The following is a 14,256-nucleotide window of genomic DNA, read 5'->3' as shown; positions in this document are numbered from 1 at the left end:
TTTCTCCTCACCTGTAACCAAACACTGCTGACAGAAACACGTTAGGGAGATCTACTGACTGGCTGCAATAGCCACTGTATTTAAGCACTTCTAACACCAGGCACTACTGTAAGCACTCTATACCAATGGTCTTCAAATGGGGGTGATTTTGTCCCTTAGGGGACATTCAGCAGTGTCTAGAGACAATTCTGAAAGTCACAAGTAGAAGGGGGATGCTGCTAGCATCTAGTAGTTGAGGTCTGGGACGCTGCTGAACGTCCTACAAAGCACAGGAGAACCCTCACCTTCACCCCCCTCCACTCTCGTGTGTACGCAGAACAAAGAATCATGTGGTGCAAACACACAGTGTCAACAGTATTGAGGCCGTCGAGAAACCTTGCTTTATATCTATCAGTTCATGTGTTTCTCTCAACAACTCTCTTAAATAGATACTATTATCAGCACTTTACAGATGAGGAAACTGAGGGAGCCTGGGTGGCTCAGTCGGTTAAGTGTCTGACTCTTGATTTTGGCTCAGGTCATGATCTCATGGTTCCTGAGTTCGAGTCCGCATCAGACTCTGTGTTGACAGACAGGAGAATCCCTCCTTGGGCTCTCTCACTGTCTCTCTGCCCCCCCACCCCAAATAAAAAGATGAGAAAATTGACCTACCACGAGGTAAGTAACTTGCTTCAGGTCTAACAGCTATAAAGTAGCAGAGCCAGGAATCAAACTCAGACAATTTATTCTGGAGCCCATGCTCTTTTTTTCTTTCTTTCTTAAGTTTATTTATTTATTTTGAGATAGAGAGTGAGCAGGGGAGGGGCAGAGAGAGGAAGAGAGAGAATCCCAAGCAGGCTCTGCTGTCAGCGTCAGCCAGAGACCGGACTATATCCCATGACCTGACCCCTGAGATCCTCACCTGAGCAGAAAAAAATCAAGAGTCGGATGCTTAATGGACTGTGCCACCCAGGTGTCCTCCCAGAGCCCATGCTTTTAATCATTATCTTAAACTGCTTCCCAGTCTGGAAACAGCCTAAGTTAAGTGAGGTGTGAGAATAATTGTGAGTCAGAATGAAAGAGCTGAGAATTTTCTAGAAAGCATCAAGAGTTGTGTGTTTTTGAAAAGTTTTGAAAAGTAAATGAAATCCTATAAAAGATAAAAGGAAGTCCTTTCAGTCAAAATGGAAATACAGAGACAACACTATGTTCACAATTTATAGGTCACTGACTAGCAGTGCAACTTTAAAAAATAGTTTACTCTCTCTGGCTTTCTGTGCCCTGATCCTAAAAATAATAGAGGTGGCCTAGATTATTCCTCGGGTCTTGACCTAGAACCTCAAAAGAAGTCTTTAATTTTTAGAAAGATTTTCAATTTATAGAATTATTGTGAAGACAGAAGTCCTATATACCCTCCCCCCACTTTCCCCTATTAATAACATCTTGTATATGTATGGTACAGGTTACATTAATAAATCAATATTAATACATCATTAACTAAAATCCATGCTCTTTTCTGACTGCCTCAGTTTTTACTTATGTCCTTTTTTTTCTGCTGATATCACCCAGGACACATTACATTTAGTCATCATCACAGTTTCTCAGATTTTCCTTGGTTTTGATTACCTTGGCAGTTTTGAGATATTTTGTAGTGGGCTTTGTCTGATGTTTTTCTCACAATTTGATTGGAGTTAAGAAGTTTTGGGAGGAAGATCAAAGAGGTAAAGTTCCATATTCAATACATCATATAAAGTATATATAATGCCAAACTGTCACCGTTCCTGTTGACCTTGATGACCTAGGTGTGAATTAATCTTTGTTAGGCTTCTCTACTGTAAAGTTATCCTTCCCCCAATGCCATACTGTACTTCTCAGAATAAAGTCACTCCGCACAGCCCACACTTAAGGAGTGGGGTGTTAGGTTTCACCTCCTTGACGACATAGTAGCTTCATAAATTACTTGGAATTCTTCTGCAGGAGATTTGTTTATCTCATCTCCTTATTTATTCCATCATTTATTTACATCAGTATGGGTTCACAGATAAATATTTTACCTTTGGGTTAGAATTCAAACTATTTTCTTGCTCGAGTTGCTCTGGCCATTGGGAGCTCTTAAAGCTGGCTCCTGTTCCCTTTGTACCCCCAAAAGTTCTTTTTGTCTGGGGGTTTGCTGTTAGCACTTCCTTACTTTCTGGCACAAGATGCTCCAGGTTCATCTGTCCTATCTCCTGTCCCAGTGTCAGATTCAGGCCATTTCTCCAAAGAGCGCTGGTTCCCTTTATTAAGGAATAGTATTAGAAACCAAGCCTCCAGTGCTAGGTTACTACGTAGGGTTACATTGCTTCTGTGCCCTTTCGTCCAACAGAATAAGAAATGAATATATACTAACTAGCCTGTGTCTAGACATGTATAAAAATATGCATAAACATTTCTATATGTAATCATTGTTAAAAGAAAACAGGCCCAAAATGGTGTCACTCAGGCTAAGTCCCCAAACTGGGCTTACCACCAAATCTGGCTGCACTTTCAACCTTCCCCAAATAGTCTAAACCGGTTGGTAGGAATTTTGTGACTGGAGCCAAAAAGTCTGCCAAATGGGCCTTCTCCGTCCCCCAAAGAAGGATGAGGTAATCTGCGTAAGACGCCTGCTGTTCCTCCTAAAGGGAATGGACCTAGACTGGAACAATCCTTTTCTCTTGCTTATAACTTTCTTGCCCTGCCCTCCTTCCTATAAAAATCTTCCATTTTGTACAACTTCTCCAACCTCCTCCCCGCTTGGCTGGGTGGGATGCTGCCCAATTCATGAAATTGTTTAATAAAGCCAATTGGATCCACAAATTTACCCAATGAATGATGTTTCTTAACACCATTTATGCCTGTATTGAGCCAAACAGGAGCTGATACTAATGTTTCCAACTCAAATTCATTAATACACAGATAATCCTACCTTTCTCCCCAAAGTGGACTTTTTAAATAATTTTAAGTATAATGAACTGGCTTCATTTCAGGATTTAACTTTCTAATTAATGGTAATTAACCATGGCTCTAGTGCTGACACAGTCAGTATATGGAAAGGTTCTTGGAGCGGAAGATAAGGCACAGGTGTGGAACATTCCTTTTAACCTACCAACACTTTAGACTGCTTGACTAGTCCACTCCTCTATAAACTAAGATTACCTGCCTAATTTACGGGATGACCATGAAGATGAAATGTGTCCATACTGTTTTCTGAAGTGTTTAATTTTATATTAAATACCAGCGTATCTTTCTGTTCTCATTGAAAAAGCCAGTCTTCTCTGAATCTGTTTTTGTCCATCGCTTACAGACTGTGTTGTGCAGGCAGTAAATTTCATTGACAGTTACTTTTATTCTGCAGGCAACCAAGCCAAATGAGATTTAAAAAGCTCACAAATTAATAGAAAACACTGATGCCTGGGTCACTTGGAGGCCACTGTGACCGCTTTATAAATGCCATCACAGGAATACCTGAGTCGATAAAAACAACAAATACAAGCGCCAAAGGAGAAAAAGGACTTGAGACGCTGGGCAATTTTATACATTTTAACTCGTTTGATCCTGCATCAATTCTAAATGGTGGTCTAATTCTAATTCTCTCTTTACTGAAGAGAAAAACAGAATCTGAGAAAAACTGAGAAGCTGCAAACAGGCGGGTACGGGATTCGAACCAACTTCAACTCAGAGCCTCGGGTCTTGCGCCGCAGCAGCCCGGGTCCCCCGACTCCCCAGGGGTACTGCGCTGCAAACTGGGCTTTGACAGCTCGCAGAGGTTCCCGCCCCGCTCCGCGTCGTCGCCCCCGGCCTCAGCGCAGCCCCGAACCGGGCGCGCCCAGCACTCACCCTCTGCGCTGTCGCGGGTCCGGTGGAAGTCCTCAGAGCGGCCGTCGCGGAAGGCCCGGCAAAGAGAGAGGCAGAGGAAATCGAGCATCCAGCCAGCAGCGACCGCCTCAGCCTCGGCCACTAGGCCCGGGTCTTCCTCTTCCTCTGGGACCCCCACCTGCACCTGGCATTCCAGCAGTTCCTGGCACTCAAACTGCTCCTGATCATCTCTCGGCGTTTCGGCCATTCGCTCTTCCGGGGGCTCCGCGTCCTCCCCATCCGCACGCCCCCGCGGGCTCGGAGCCGCCAAGACACCATTTTCCGCCATGTTAAATCACTCGCGCGAGTCCGCCCCCGCCCCAGGCGCCGAGCGACGATTGGCTAGTGCGGGAGGGCCCTGGGCGGTGCCTCGAAAGGTCTCTTCCGCCGGCGGGAAACCACCAATCACACCGCCAGGGTGGGCGAGCGACTTAAGCCTTGCATTTGATTGGCCGAGGCCTGCTCCCGCTTCAGGATGTTGAATTCCCCGCCACGCTGCAGCCGGGCTTTGTTGGTAAACTGTACTACTACGGACTGGGCGACTAGTGAGGTTAGGCGGTGAGGAGCCTGATAAAGGCAACATTGCTTTATACTCCTGATAAAATGCAACATTGACGGCAACAGCAACAAGGTTAGTTAAAATAGAAAGCATTTTACCCGCAGTGTACTTCAAAAAGGTAGGTGATTAGAGCTTGTCACCGTTATCCACGCCTAACACTTTAGGCGGTAGTATTCACTTAACACGATACGTGATCACCTACCAAAACCGTTACAACGGACTTACATCCAAGCCTCTCCAACCTTAGCGTGCATCACTATCAGCTCGGGGGCTTGTTAAAACGTAATTGCTGAGCTTCACGCCCAGAGTTTCTGTTCTGTAGGTCTGGATGGAGGTCCTTGAATTTGCAAGTATAACAAGTTCCCAGATGATGCTAGGTTGCTTGTCTGGGGACCACATTTTGAGGATCACTACTCTAGAAAGAGTATATTACTATGGAAATGAATTTAATTAGGGTCTTAAATAGATATAGAGTTCAGCTTGTACAACACTAAGTGAATGATTATTTTGAACTTTGAAACTTAGAGCATAAGAGGTGATGGGGGGGCCTCTAGTTATGTTCTGTTTCTCTATGTGGGTGATAGTTACTTTTGAACATGATTTATGCACGTTTCAATATTCAATATGAATAAAAAGTTTACTTTAAAACCCTTTATAACACATCCAACATTATCAATCCTTTATGTGTTTTAATTTTACACACAGTTTAAATGTTGAGTTATTTAAAGCACAATATTGCAGCGGTTAAGAATGCCTAGGTTGGAATGTCCCCTACCAGTTATCCACTAGCTGGGTGACCTTGAAGGAATTATATCTCAATTTTCTTCTCTGTATATTGGGTATAATAATAATAGCCTCATCAAAGGCTTGTTGGGAAGATTAAAAGACTTGACAAATATAAAGAATTTAAAACGAAACCAGGTACATAATAAATGCTCAATATTAGCTGGAAAAGCAGGGCATTTGTACTATCTGGAAAGAGAGTCATGAGTCAGACGGGAATGCACCTTCAAGCTCTAATGGCCCTATAGAAGGTAAGTCCTGCTTGCAAACAATGGGGAACAGGGTCTAAGGGAGTAAGGGTTAAGGTACATTATGAACACAGCAAACAAACACTGGGTTTCCAAACTGAAACTTTTTTTTGCCACGCAAGGCTCTCACGTGGAGCCTGCTTCTCCTTCCTTTCCTCCAAGCCTCCTCTTCTTCCCAGCTGGAGTTAAGGGTTATTCTAAAGTGTATCGCCAATTTATTCAAAGCCACAAAGTAAATATATTTTTCTATGAAATCAATTTACTGAAAGATTCAGGGAAGTGAAACATTTTTTACTATTTAAAGCAATGGTGTATAATGAAATGAGGTGAAGAATTTCATTAAGATTTAATCCTAATCAGCAACAAAATTTTAGTTTGGGGGTACATCCAGCTATATACTACATTCTCTGTCTTCTTCCCTTGCTGGTATTTCACTGAAGAGAATTTAAGAAGCGCTGGCTTAATAGGGTGGGTCAAAAGTTATTTTAAAATTTTATCCCAACAGAAAGTCAGTAATACAGAGTTTTATTGGGTTGTGGGCCAGAAAATAGGCCTGGAGGAGGAGGTCTCTCAGAAAAAAAAAATGTCTTAATTTTTTAAACCTGCCCATCAACAACAACATGGATGGTAGGTTTGTTCCTGTAAATAATACTTTGACATCACTATGATCAGAAAACTCAGCTGTAATAAGTATGAAATACCTACAATAAAACTTATAATACATAAAGTCCCAATAACACTTTAGCCATATTTAATTTAATGGTATGATAGATAATTCAAACACATGGCATTTCAGGAAAACTTATGCAATTCGTAAACATTCTGAGATGGTGCTTTTTTTCTTTTTTTCTGGCAGGAAAGTTCATAATGTATCATTTCCTTCGGGACTGCTTTCAAGGTGATGGATTCTAGTAATCTGAGGTGAAGGAATGGGTGAGTGGGGAGAAAATCATGAGTGTGGGTAATATTAGAAGATTATGTTTCTTGCAAACTTGGGTATATGGACTGAGATCCATAACTGCTACAATTATCTTCAGTTAAAAGGCTGTTTATTAGGGGAGGGATTTGATTTGTTTTGTGATGTTCTTAAGAGCACATCATGATCTTACTTACAGACCTTGCTCTATTTACAGTGGGGTTATGCCCCAATAAAACTATCATAGGTGGGAAATACTGTGAGTCAAAAATGCATTTAATACATGTAACCTACTGAACATCACAGCATAGCCTAGCCTACCTTAAATGTGTTCAGAACACTTACATTAGCCTACAGTTGGGCAAAATCATCTAATACAGAGCCTATTTTATAAGAAGGTGTTGAATATCTTATGCAATTTACCGAATACTGTACTGACAGTGGAAAACAGAACAGTTGTAAATATATTGGTTGTCTACCCTTGTGATCATGTGGCTGACAGGGAGCTGCAGCTTGCTGCTGCCGCCAGTATCGTGAGAGAATATCTTATCAAATACAGCTAGTGGGAAGAGATCAAAAGTCAAAATTCAAAGTATGGTTTCCACTGATTCACACCATCAAGAAGTTGAAAAATTGTAAGTCAAACCACTGTAAGTTGGGGATTATTGTAGGTACTTTTGAAACATTCTTTTTTTTTTTTTTTTTTTTTAAACTAAGTACCCGGTGTGTGATGTGCATTTGCCTAAAATGGGGTGTGGTAAACATAGAGATGTTATCCTTCTCCTTAAAGAGTTATAGTCCAGTTGGGACACACTCATGCACATATATACCCACCGTACATAAACATCAGACTAATGAGTGATGCTTATAAAAACCCTAGTAGGCATTTGGTTGAGGGAAAGCATCTAAGCCAAAGAGATTTTGGTAAGAAATTTGAGCAGAGGTGCTTAGTATCCTTGCAGGCACAGAGGATAGAAGAGAGATCTGGGTGCAAACTAGTTTCTTTTTTAAAAGTAAGTTTAGGGAGGGGCGCCTGGATGGCTCAGTCAGTTGAGCATTGACTTCGGCTCAGGTTATGAACTTGTGTTTCTTGAGTTCAAGCCCTGCATCAGGCTCTGTGCTGACAGCCTGGAGCCTGCTCGGATTCTGTGTCTCCCTCTCTCTCTGCCTCTCCCATGCTCTCAAAAATAAATAAATATTTATTAAAAAAAGAAGTAAGTTTAGGGAGCCTAAAACACTAGTTTTACTGTCCTCACAAATAGTTCTCAACCTCAGTTGTGCGTCAGATTTTCTCATTGGGCTGAAGGAAACTTCATATTCACTAGATCAGAATTTCTAGGGGCAAGGTTTGAACATTTGGGTTTTTCAAAATTTCCCCAGTTGATTCCAATACAGAAACAGGTTGATAGCTACTGAACCACACAAATAAAATGATAATAGATAAGTGCCAGATTTCGACTCCACTTGGAGGTAGTGGGCACTATAGGTAAATATGTAAGTATACATATACATATGCATATACATATACATATATATGCGCACACATATGCACATATATATGTACTATATATGTGTACACATATATACATATATACATACACTATAATTCCAGTAAAGAAGCACACTCTTACTTATGAAGACTTCTTCCTTAGTCAGAATCAAATTAATATCAAGGACTAAAAGAATATTTAGAACTAAAATGAAGCAGGTTTCAGGAAGGAACATATTTTAGGCAATTCTTATTCTTTAGAGATTTAAAAATATTTAGAAGATCTTTCTAACCCCTTGAGATATTTTAGGAGGTATCATGTGCTTTTCAGGATTAGCGTGCGACATGACTGACAGAATGCAGGCATCACCCAGGTGCTAGTTCACCCTGCAAGGAAATGCCGTGGGTTAAATGCTGAATGTCCAGTATTGACTCCCCATGATCATTGTATTTTATTGCTTTATTAAAAAAAAAAAAGCAACCTTCTGGTGTATGTCTTTAACAAGTCATTGGTTAGCTAATATTTTTAATAAAAATGAATCTACCAAAAGTGAAAGCAATAACTTGTGTGGGTGCAAAAGAAAATGACTGTAAACAGCTGGGGACCAGAGGAAGAATCCTGTTTCTAACTACTTCCTCCAGAAACAAACCAACTCTGGATAAAACAATGTATCTGGTGATGTGTTCTACCCTGGATGGAAAAATAAGGGGAAATCTCGTGACTGCAACCAAATAAATTGTTTGGTCAGCTTCTATTTATTAAAGCAGTGTATGAGCTACATATTTTATTTATTTATTTATTTATTTATTTATTTATTTATTTATTTAAAAAAATTTTTTTTTTCAACGTTTATTTATTTTTGGGACAGAGAGAGACAGAGCATGAACGGGGGAGGGGCAGAGAGAGAGGGAGACACAGAATTGGAAACAGGCTCCAGGCTCTGAGCCATCAGCCCAGAGCCTGACGCCGGGCTCGAACTCCCGGACCGCGAGATCGTGACCTGGCTGAAGTCGGACGCTTAACCGACTGCGCCACCCAGGCGCCCCGAGCTACATATTTTTAATTTTCTAGGAGACACATTTTAAAAAGTAAAAAGAGGTGAAATTCATTTTATTATTTTCTTATGTTTATTTAGTTTTGAAAGAGAGACAGAGCCTGAGCCGGGTAGGGGCAGAGACAGAGGGAGACACAGAATCTGAAGCAGGCTCCAAGCTCTGCACTGTCAGCATAGAGCCTGATCCGGGGTTCGAACCCACGAACTGTGAGATCATGACCTGAGCCGAAGTCGGATGTTTAACCGACTGAGCCACCTATGAAATTCATTTTAATACGATAATTTATTTAATTCAATATATCCAAAATATTGTTTTAACATGTAATCAGTATAAAAAATCACTGAGATATTTTATATTTTTAAAATATCTTCAAAATTCTATGTATATTTTACATTTACACGCATATCAATTTGGAGTAGCCACATTTCAACTTCTCAAATAGCCAAATATGGCTAGTGGCTACTGTATAGGACAGCACAGTATGATGCAGCTGGGATTTCAGGCTCTGAATTCAGAAAGACCTAGATTTGAATTTTTTCTCTGCTAATTTCTAACTCTTAACCCTTGAGCAAATTGATTAACCCCTCAACACTTAACTCCTATATGTTAAGAATTACGACACCTGCTTTAAAGAGATGCTTGATGAATCAAGGACTCCGTAAATAGTCTTAGTTGTTGGTACTTTATCTGTTATTTTCCCACTGTGCCAAGTGAAAAGAGGATCTGTTTCAATCTACCTCTTTCACTGAGGAGGTTTGTGAGACCTTGGGCATGATTCTGTACTTCTTTGTGCCTCTTTCTTTCTCTGTCTTACAGAGAAATAATGGTATTGCAAATGGGGAAAAGTTTTTCCTCAACCCTCTTAGGGTCCCTGGCTGTGTCTGAAAATTAAACTGACAATGACAGATTCATAGGAGAAAATGATACAAACTTTATTGAATTTTTACGTGTACAGGGGAGCCTCCACAAGAGAATGAAGAGCCAAAGAAGTGACCAGAGTAGGAAGGTATTATACCTTTTAGATGAAGAAACAGTCATTTTGTGAAGTTTGGGCGGGAGGTAGTAGATGGTGAAGAAGTGTCTAGGAAGATAAAGGTTAGTTTAACAAGGTTTGTTTATATAGACTTCTTGGCCCCAAATTCCTGGTCTCTAGTGATGTCTTCCCTCCTCCTGGCGTAGGGAGGGTACGTTTCACATGGGAGTTTTATGGCCTGTTTCAGGGAAAAAGAGTGATGGAGGCCAGAGTGACCTTCCTGGTTCTGCCATTTACACAAAACTTTTTAAGCTTAAGATATTTAACGTGCCCAGGTGCCACATTTTGGGGTAGTGTGTCCTGAACCCCATCACTGTGTAGCTCAGAGAGCTGGCATGAGGGTTAAGTGGGATAATATATGTGCAAATGTTCACAAACCCTCAATAAACATTTCCCAAAGTGGAGCTAGAGACATTCCACGTTGGCCCAATTTGTGATTTAAAATCTCTTAGGTTGTGGTGGTAGTTACATGATTGTATAAAAACTCATAAAATTGTATTCCTAAAATGGTTGGATTTTACTGCTTATAAATTACTCCCCAAAATCTCAATTAAAAAAACAATTTGGAGGGGCGCCTGGGTGGCTCAGTGGGTTAAGCGTCCAACTTCAGCTCAGGTCATGATCTCACGGTCTGTGAGTTCGAGGCCCCCGTCGGGCTTTGTGCTGACAGCTCAGAGCCTGGAGCCTGCTTCGGATTCTGTGTCTCACTCTCTCTCTGCCCCTCCCCTGCTCATGCTCTGTCTCTTTCTGCCTCAAAAATAAATAAAAACATTAAAAAAATTAAAAAAAATAATTTGGGAAATTCCTGGTTTTAAAAAAGTTAGCAGTTTTCTTTTCCATTAACTTCTCAGAGCCACATACTAAATGCATGCATTAATGTGGACTATGAACTTCTGAGTGAAACATCACAGACAGCATGTCTCATAATTGATCATTGCACTCATTTTTCACAGGATGTTCTGTATAATTATTGTACCAACAAACATGCTTTGCCACTGTAAACTGCCATACAGATATATGCAGATACCAGCTATTAAGATTATTTCCTGATACCCATGGTGCATGGGTAGCTCAGTCAGTTAAGTGTCCAACTCTTGATTCAAGCTCAGGTCATGATCTCACGGTTCATGAGATGGAACCTGTGTTGGGCTCTGCACTAGGCATGGAGTTTGCTTGGGATTCTCTCTTTCTCTGTCTCTCTCTCTCTGTCTCTCTCTCTCTCTCTCTCTTTCCCTCCCTTTTCCTTCCCCTACCTCTCTCTCTCTCTCAACAAAAACAAACAAAAAAGATTATTCTGTGATACCTAAGAGTTATGGAAAACTCAACATCATAGACCAATTGATCACACCCTCCTCCTGATACATTTTCTTTATTGGACTTGCAGGCTGTCATCCCTTTCTAGTTTTCCTCATACTTACTAGCCACTTGTCAGTATTCCTGTTCGCTATTCTATGTCTTGCTAAACTTTAAATGTTGGAAAAACCTCATCCTCAGCTTTGAACCTCTTCTTGATTCTCACTATATTCATTCTTGTTGATCTCCTTTTCTCCTGTTTTATTTTTTTAAGGTTATTTATTTATTTTGAAAGATACAGAGACACCGTGAGTAGGGGAGGGACAGAGAGAGAGAGAGAGAGAGAGAGAGAGAGAGAGAGAGGATCCCAAAAAGGCCCCACACTGTCAGTGCAGAGCCCTATGCGGGGCTCAAACTCACAAAACCATGAGATCATGACCTGAGCCGAAACTGAGATTTGGACGCTTAACCAAGTGAGCCACCCAGGTGCCCCTTTTCCTCCTGTTGTTTAAGGTCATTTAGATCTTGTTGAGATTCAGACGTAAGTCTCCCTCCCCAACATTTCTGCTGAGCTACCCCATACCACTGCTTGGATTGCATGCATCTAAATTTGACAAGTCTGTATATAACCCCACTCTATCAAACAAGACCCACCCCTCATCTTCCCCCTGATGGGTTTCAGGGCAGGCCACCCTAAAATATGCCACTTTGATTACTGATTATTGATATTATTTTGATTGATATTGATTATTTAAAATTAAAGTTACTTAAGAAACAGTTGGTACAAGAAGGACACTCTGACCCTTCTCCGTTCCCCTAAAAGTAGGAAATAAATTCCCATGCGAAGGGCACCCTCCTGCACCTGGAGGGTAAGAGGTATCCCTATCGCCAGAGATAGGGAATTCAGGACCAGGAAGACTGTATAAACAAACCTTGTTACTTCTTTATCAATTTCCTCCATCAAGCCCAAACTCCTTGTCTTGTCAGTTTTTCACAAATTTATTATTTCTTTGTCTAAAAGATGCCCACTTTGGTCACTTCTCTGTCCTATTTTTGTGAGCTCCCGCACATACAAGATTAAATTTTTCTCCTGTTAATCTGCCTTACGTCAATTTAATTATTAGAACAGCCAAAGAAACTAGGAGAGAAGAAAGAGTGTTCCTCCCCTACACCTCAGTAAATGGCAGTTCCACACACTTAGCTAATTAACTGGGCCCCAAACACAGGCTTCATCCTTAATTCCTTTCTTTACCACACACAACACTTGTAGTCCTTCAATAGCTTGGCTCAGCTCTACTTTCATAATAGATCCAGATTGTGACGACTAACCATAGTCTTCATCTCCACCTTCAGTCACGTAGTCATCATCTCATTTGGACCCCAGTAGCCTCCCAATGGATCTCTTTGCTTTTACCCCAATCTTTTGTTTTCCCACCTGCTCAAATCTATAATGGTTTGTGATCACTCTTTTAAAAAAAATTTTTTTTTAATGTTTGTTTACTTTTGAGACAGAGACCAAGCATGAGCAGGGGAGAGGCAGAGAGAGAGGGAGACACAGAATCCAAAGCAGACTCCAGGCTCTGAGCTGTCAACACAGAGCCCGACACGGGGCTCGAACTCACAGACTGTGAGATCATGACCTGAGCTGAAGTCGGACGCTCAACTGACTGAGCCACCCAGGCACCCCTGATTTGTGGTCACTCTTAGACTGAAGTCCAAACTCCTTACTAAGGACTAAGATGCATTATATGACCTTGTTTCTACTTATGTTTCTAACCATAGCTCCTGCAAACTCTGCCCATTGCTCACTCTGCTGTAACCATTCTGGTCTTCTTGCTATTCCTTAAATAAGCCACGCTCACTCTTGCCTCAGGGCCTTTGCGCTTGCTGTTCCCTCTGACCTGATCTCTCAAATAACTGCATAGATCTCTTGGTAACCCATTTCATTCAAATGCCACCTTCTTCAGAGAAGCTTTCTTTTTTTTTTTTTTAAAGTTTTTATTTAAATTCCAGTAAACATACAGTGAACTAATATTAGTTTCAGGTGTACAATTTAGTGATTCAATACTTACATACAACACCTGGTGTTCATCACAACAATTGCACTCCTTAATCCCCATCACCTACTTAAGCCATCCCCTCATCCACCTCCCCTCTGCTAACCATCTGTTTTCTGTAGTTAAGAGTCTGTTTCTTGGTTTGCCTATCTTTTCTTCCCCTGTGATCATATTTGTTGTTGTTGTTTCTTAAATTCCACATATGAGTGAATTCATACGGTGTTTGTTTTTCTCTGACTGACTTATTTCACTTAGCATAATGCCCTCCAGCTCCATCCACATTATACACAAAAATAAATTCAAAATGGATTAAAGACCTAAATGTGAGACATGAAACCATTCGAATCCTAGAGGAGAACACAGGCAGTAACCTCTTTGACATCGGCCACACTAGATACATCTCTTGAGGCAAGGGAAACAAAACCAAAAATAAACTATTGGGACTTGAGAGAAGGTTTCCTTGACCAATCTTTGACCAATCTAAATATCTCTCATCTGCAATACTCTGCATAGCATGTATCACTAACTGATCGTATTTGTATTTTAGGTTTTCCTTTGTGAGTTTCTTTCATTAAAACATAAGATTTATGAGGGAAGGTATTTTGTCTGTCTTGTCCACTACTGTATTCCTAATGCTTAGAAAAATCCCTGTCACATGGTAGGTGTTCAATCAGTACTTATTGAGTCAATGTATGTTGCAGTTTTCTTAGACATGACTAGAAGAAATTGATATCCAAAAGAATAGAAAACATTCTTACCATTGAGATTTATAGAATTTGAAAACTTCAGCTATTAAGTACTAAATAATACTCTAACATTTATTGCATGTATTCAGAAAAAACCCAGAGCCTTCCAATTCTGTCCTTACCCCCTTTCTCTTCAGGAGGTCAGAGTAAGTTCCATCAGCTAGATACTGATGATGATGATGATGATGATGATGATGACGATGATGATGATGTTGATGTCA

The 14,256-nt window shown here is 40.8% G+C and overlaps 1 protein-coding gene across 3 annotated transcripts in view; it reads right to left on the bottom strand.

The window, feature by feature from the left end:
• TERF1 (telomeric repeat binding factor 1) overlaps window positions 1-4,146 on the bottom strand; it is a 34,512-nt gene extending 30,366 nt beyond the window's left edge. For all 3 annotated transcript variants that reach the window (XM_047074025.1, XM_047074026.1, XM_047074027.1), the window contains exon 1: window positions 3,838-4,146. In XM_047074025.1, the coding sequence (XP_046929981.1) occupies window positions 3,838-4,144 (307 nt within the window). In that variant the 5' untranslated portion in view covers window positions 4,145-4,146. The remainder of the gene's footprint in view (window positions 1-3,837) is intronic.
• Window positions 4,147-14,256: the final 10,110 nt, after the last annotated feature.

This window comes from Lynx rufus, unplaced genomic scaffold, assembly GCF_022079265.1.
Source record: "Lynx rufus isolate CCGP_SWC_20201006 ecotype Redwood Valley unplaced genomic scaffold, mLynRuf1.p SCAF_12, whole genome shotgun sequence".
In the NCBI taxonomy this organism is placed as follows: domain Eukaryota; kingdom Metazoa; phylum Chordata; class Mammalia; order Carnivora; family Felidae; genus Lynx; species Lynx rufus.
Note: the sequence above shows the minus strand (reverse complement) of the source record. Positions and strands in the feature narration are given on the sequence as shown.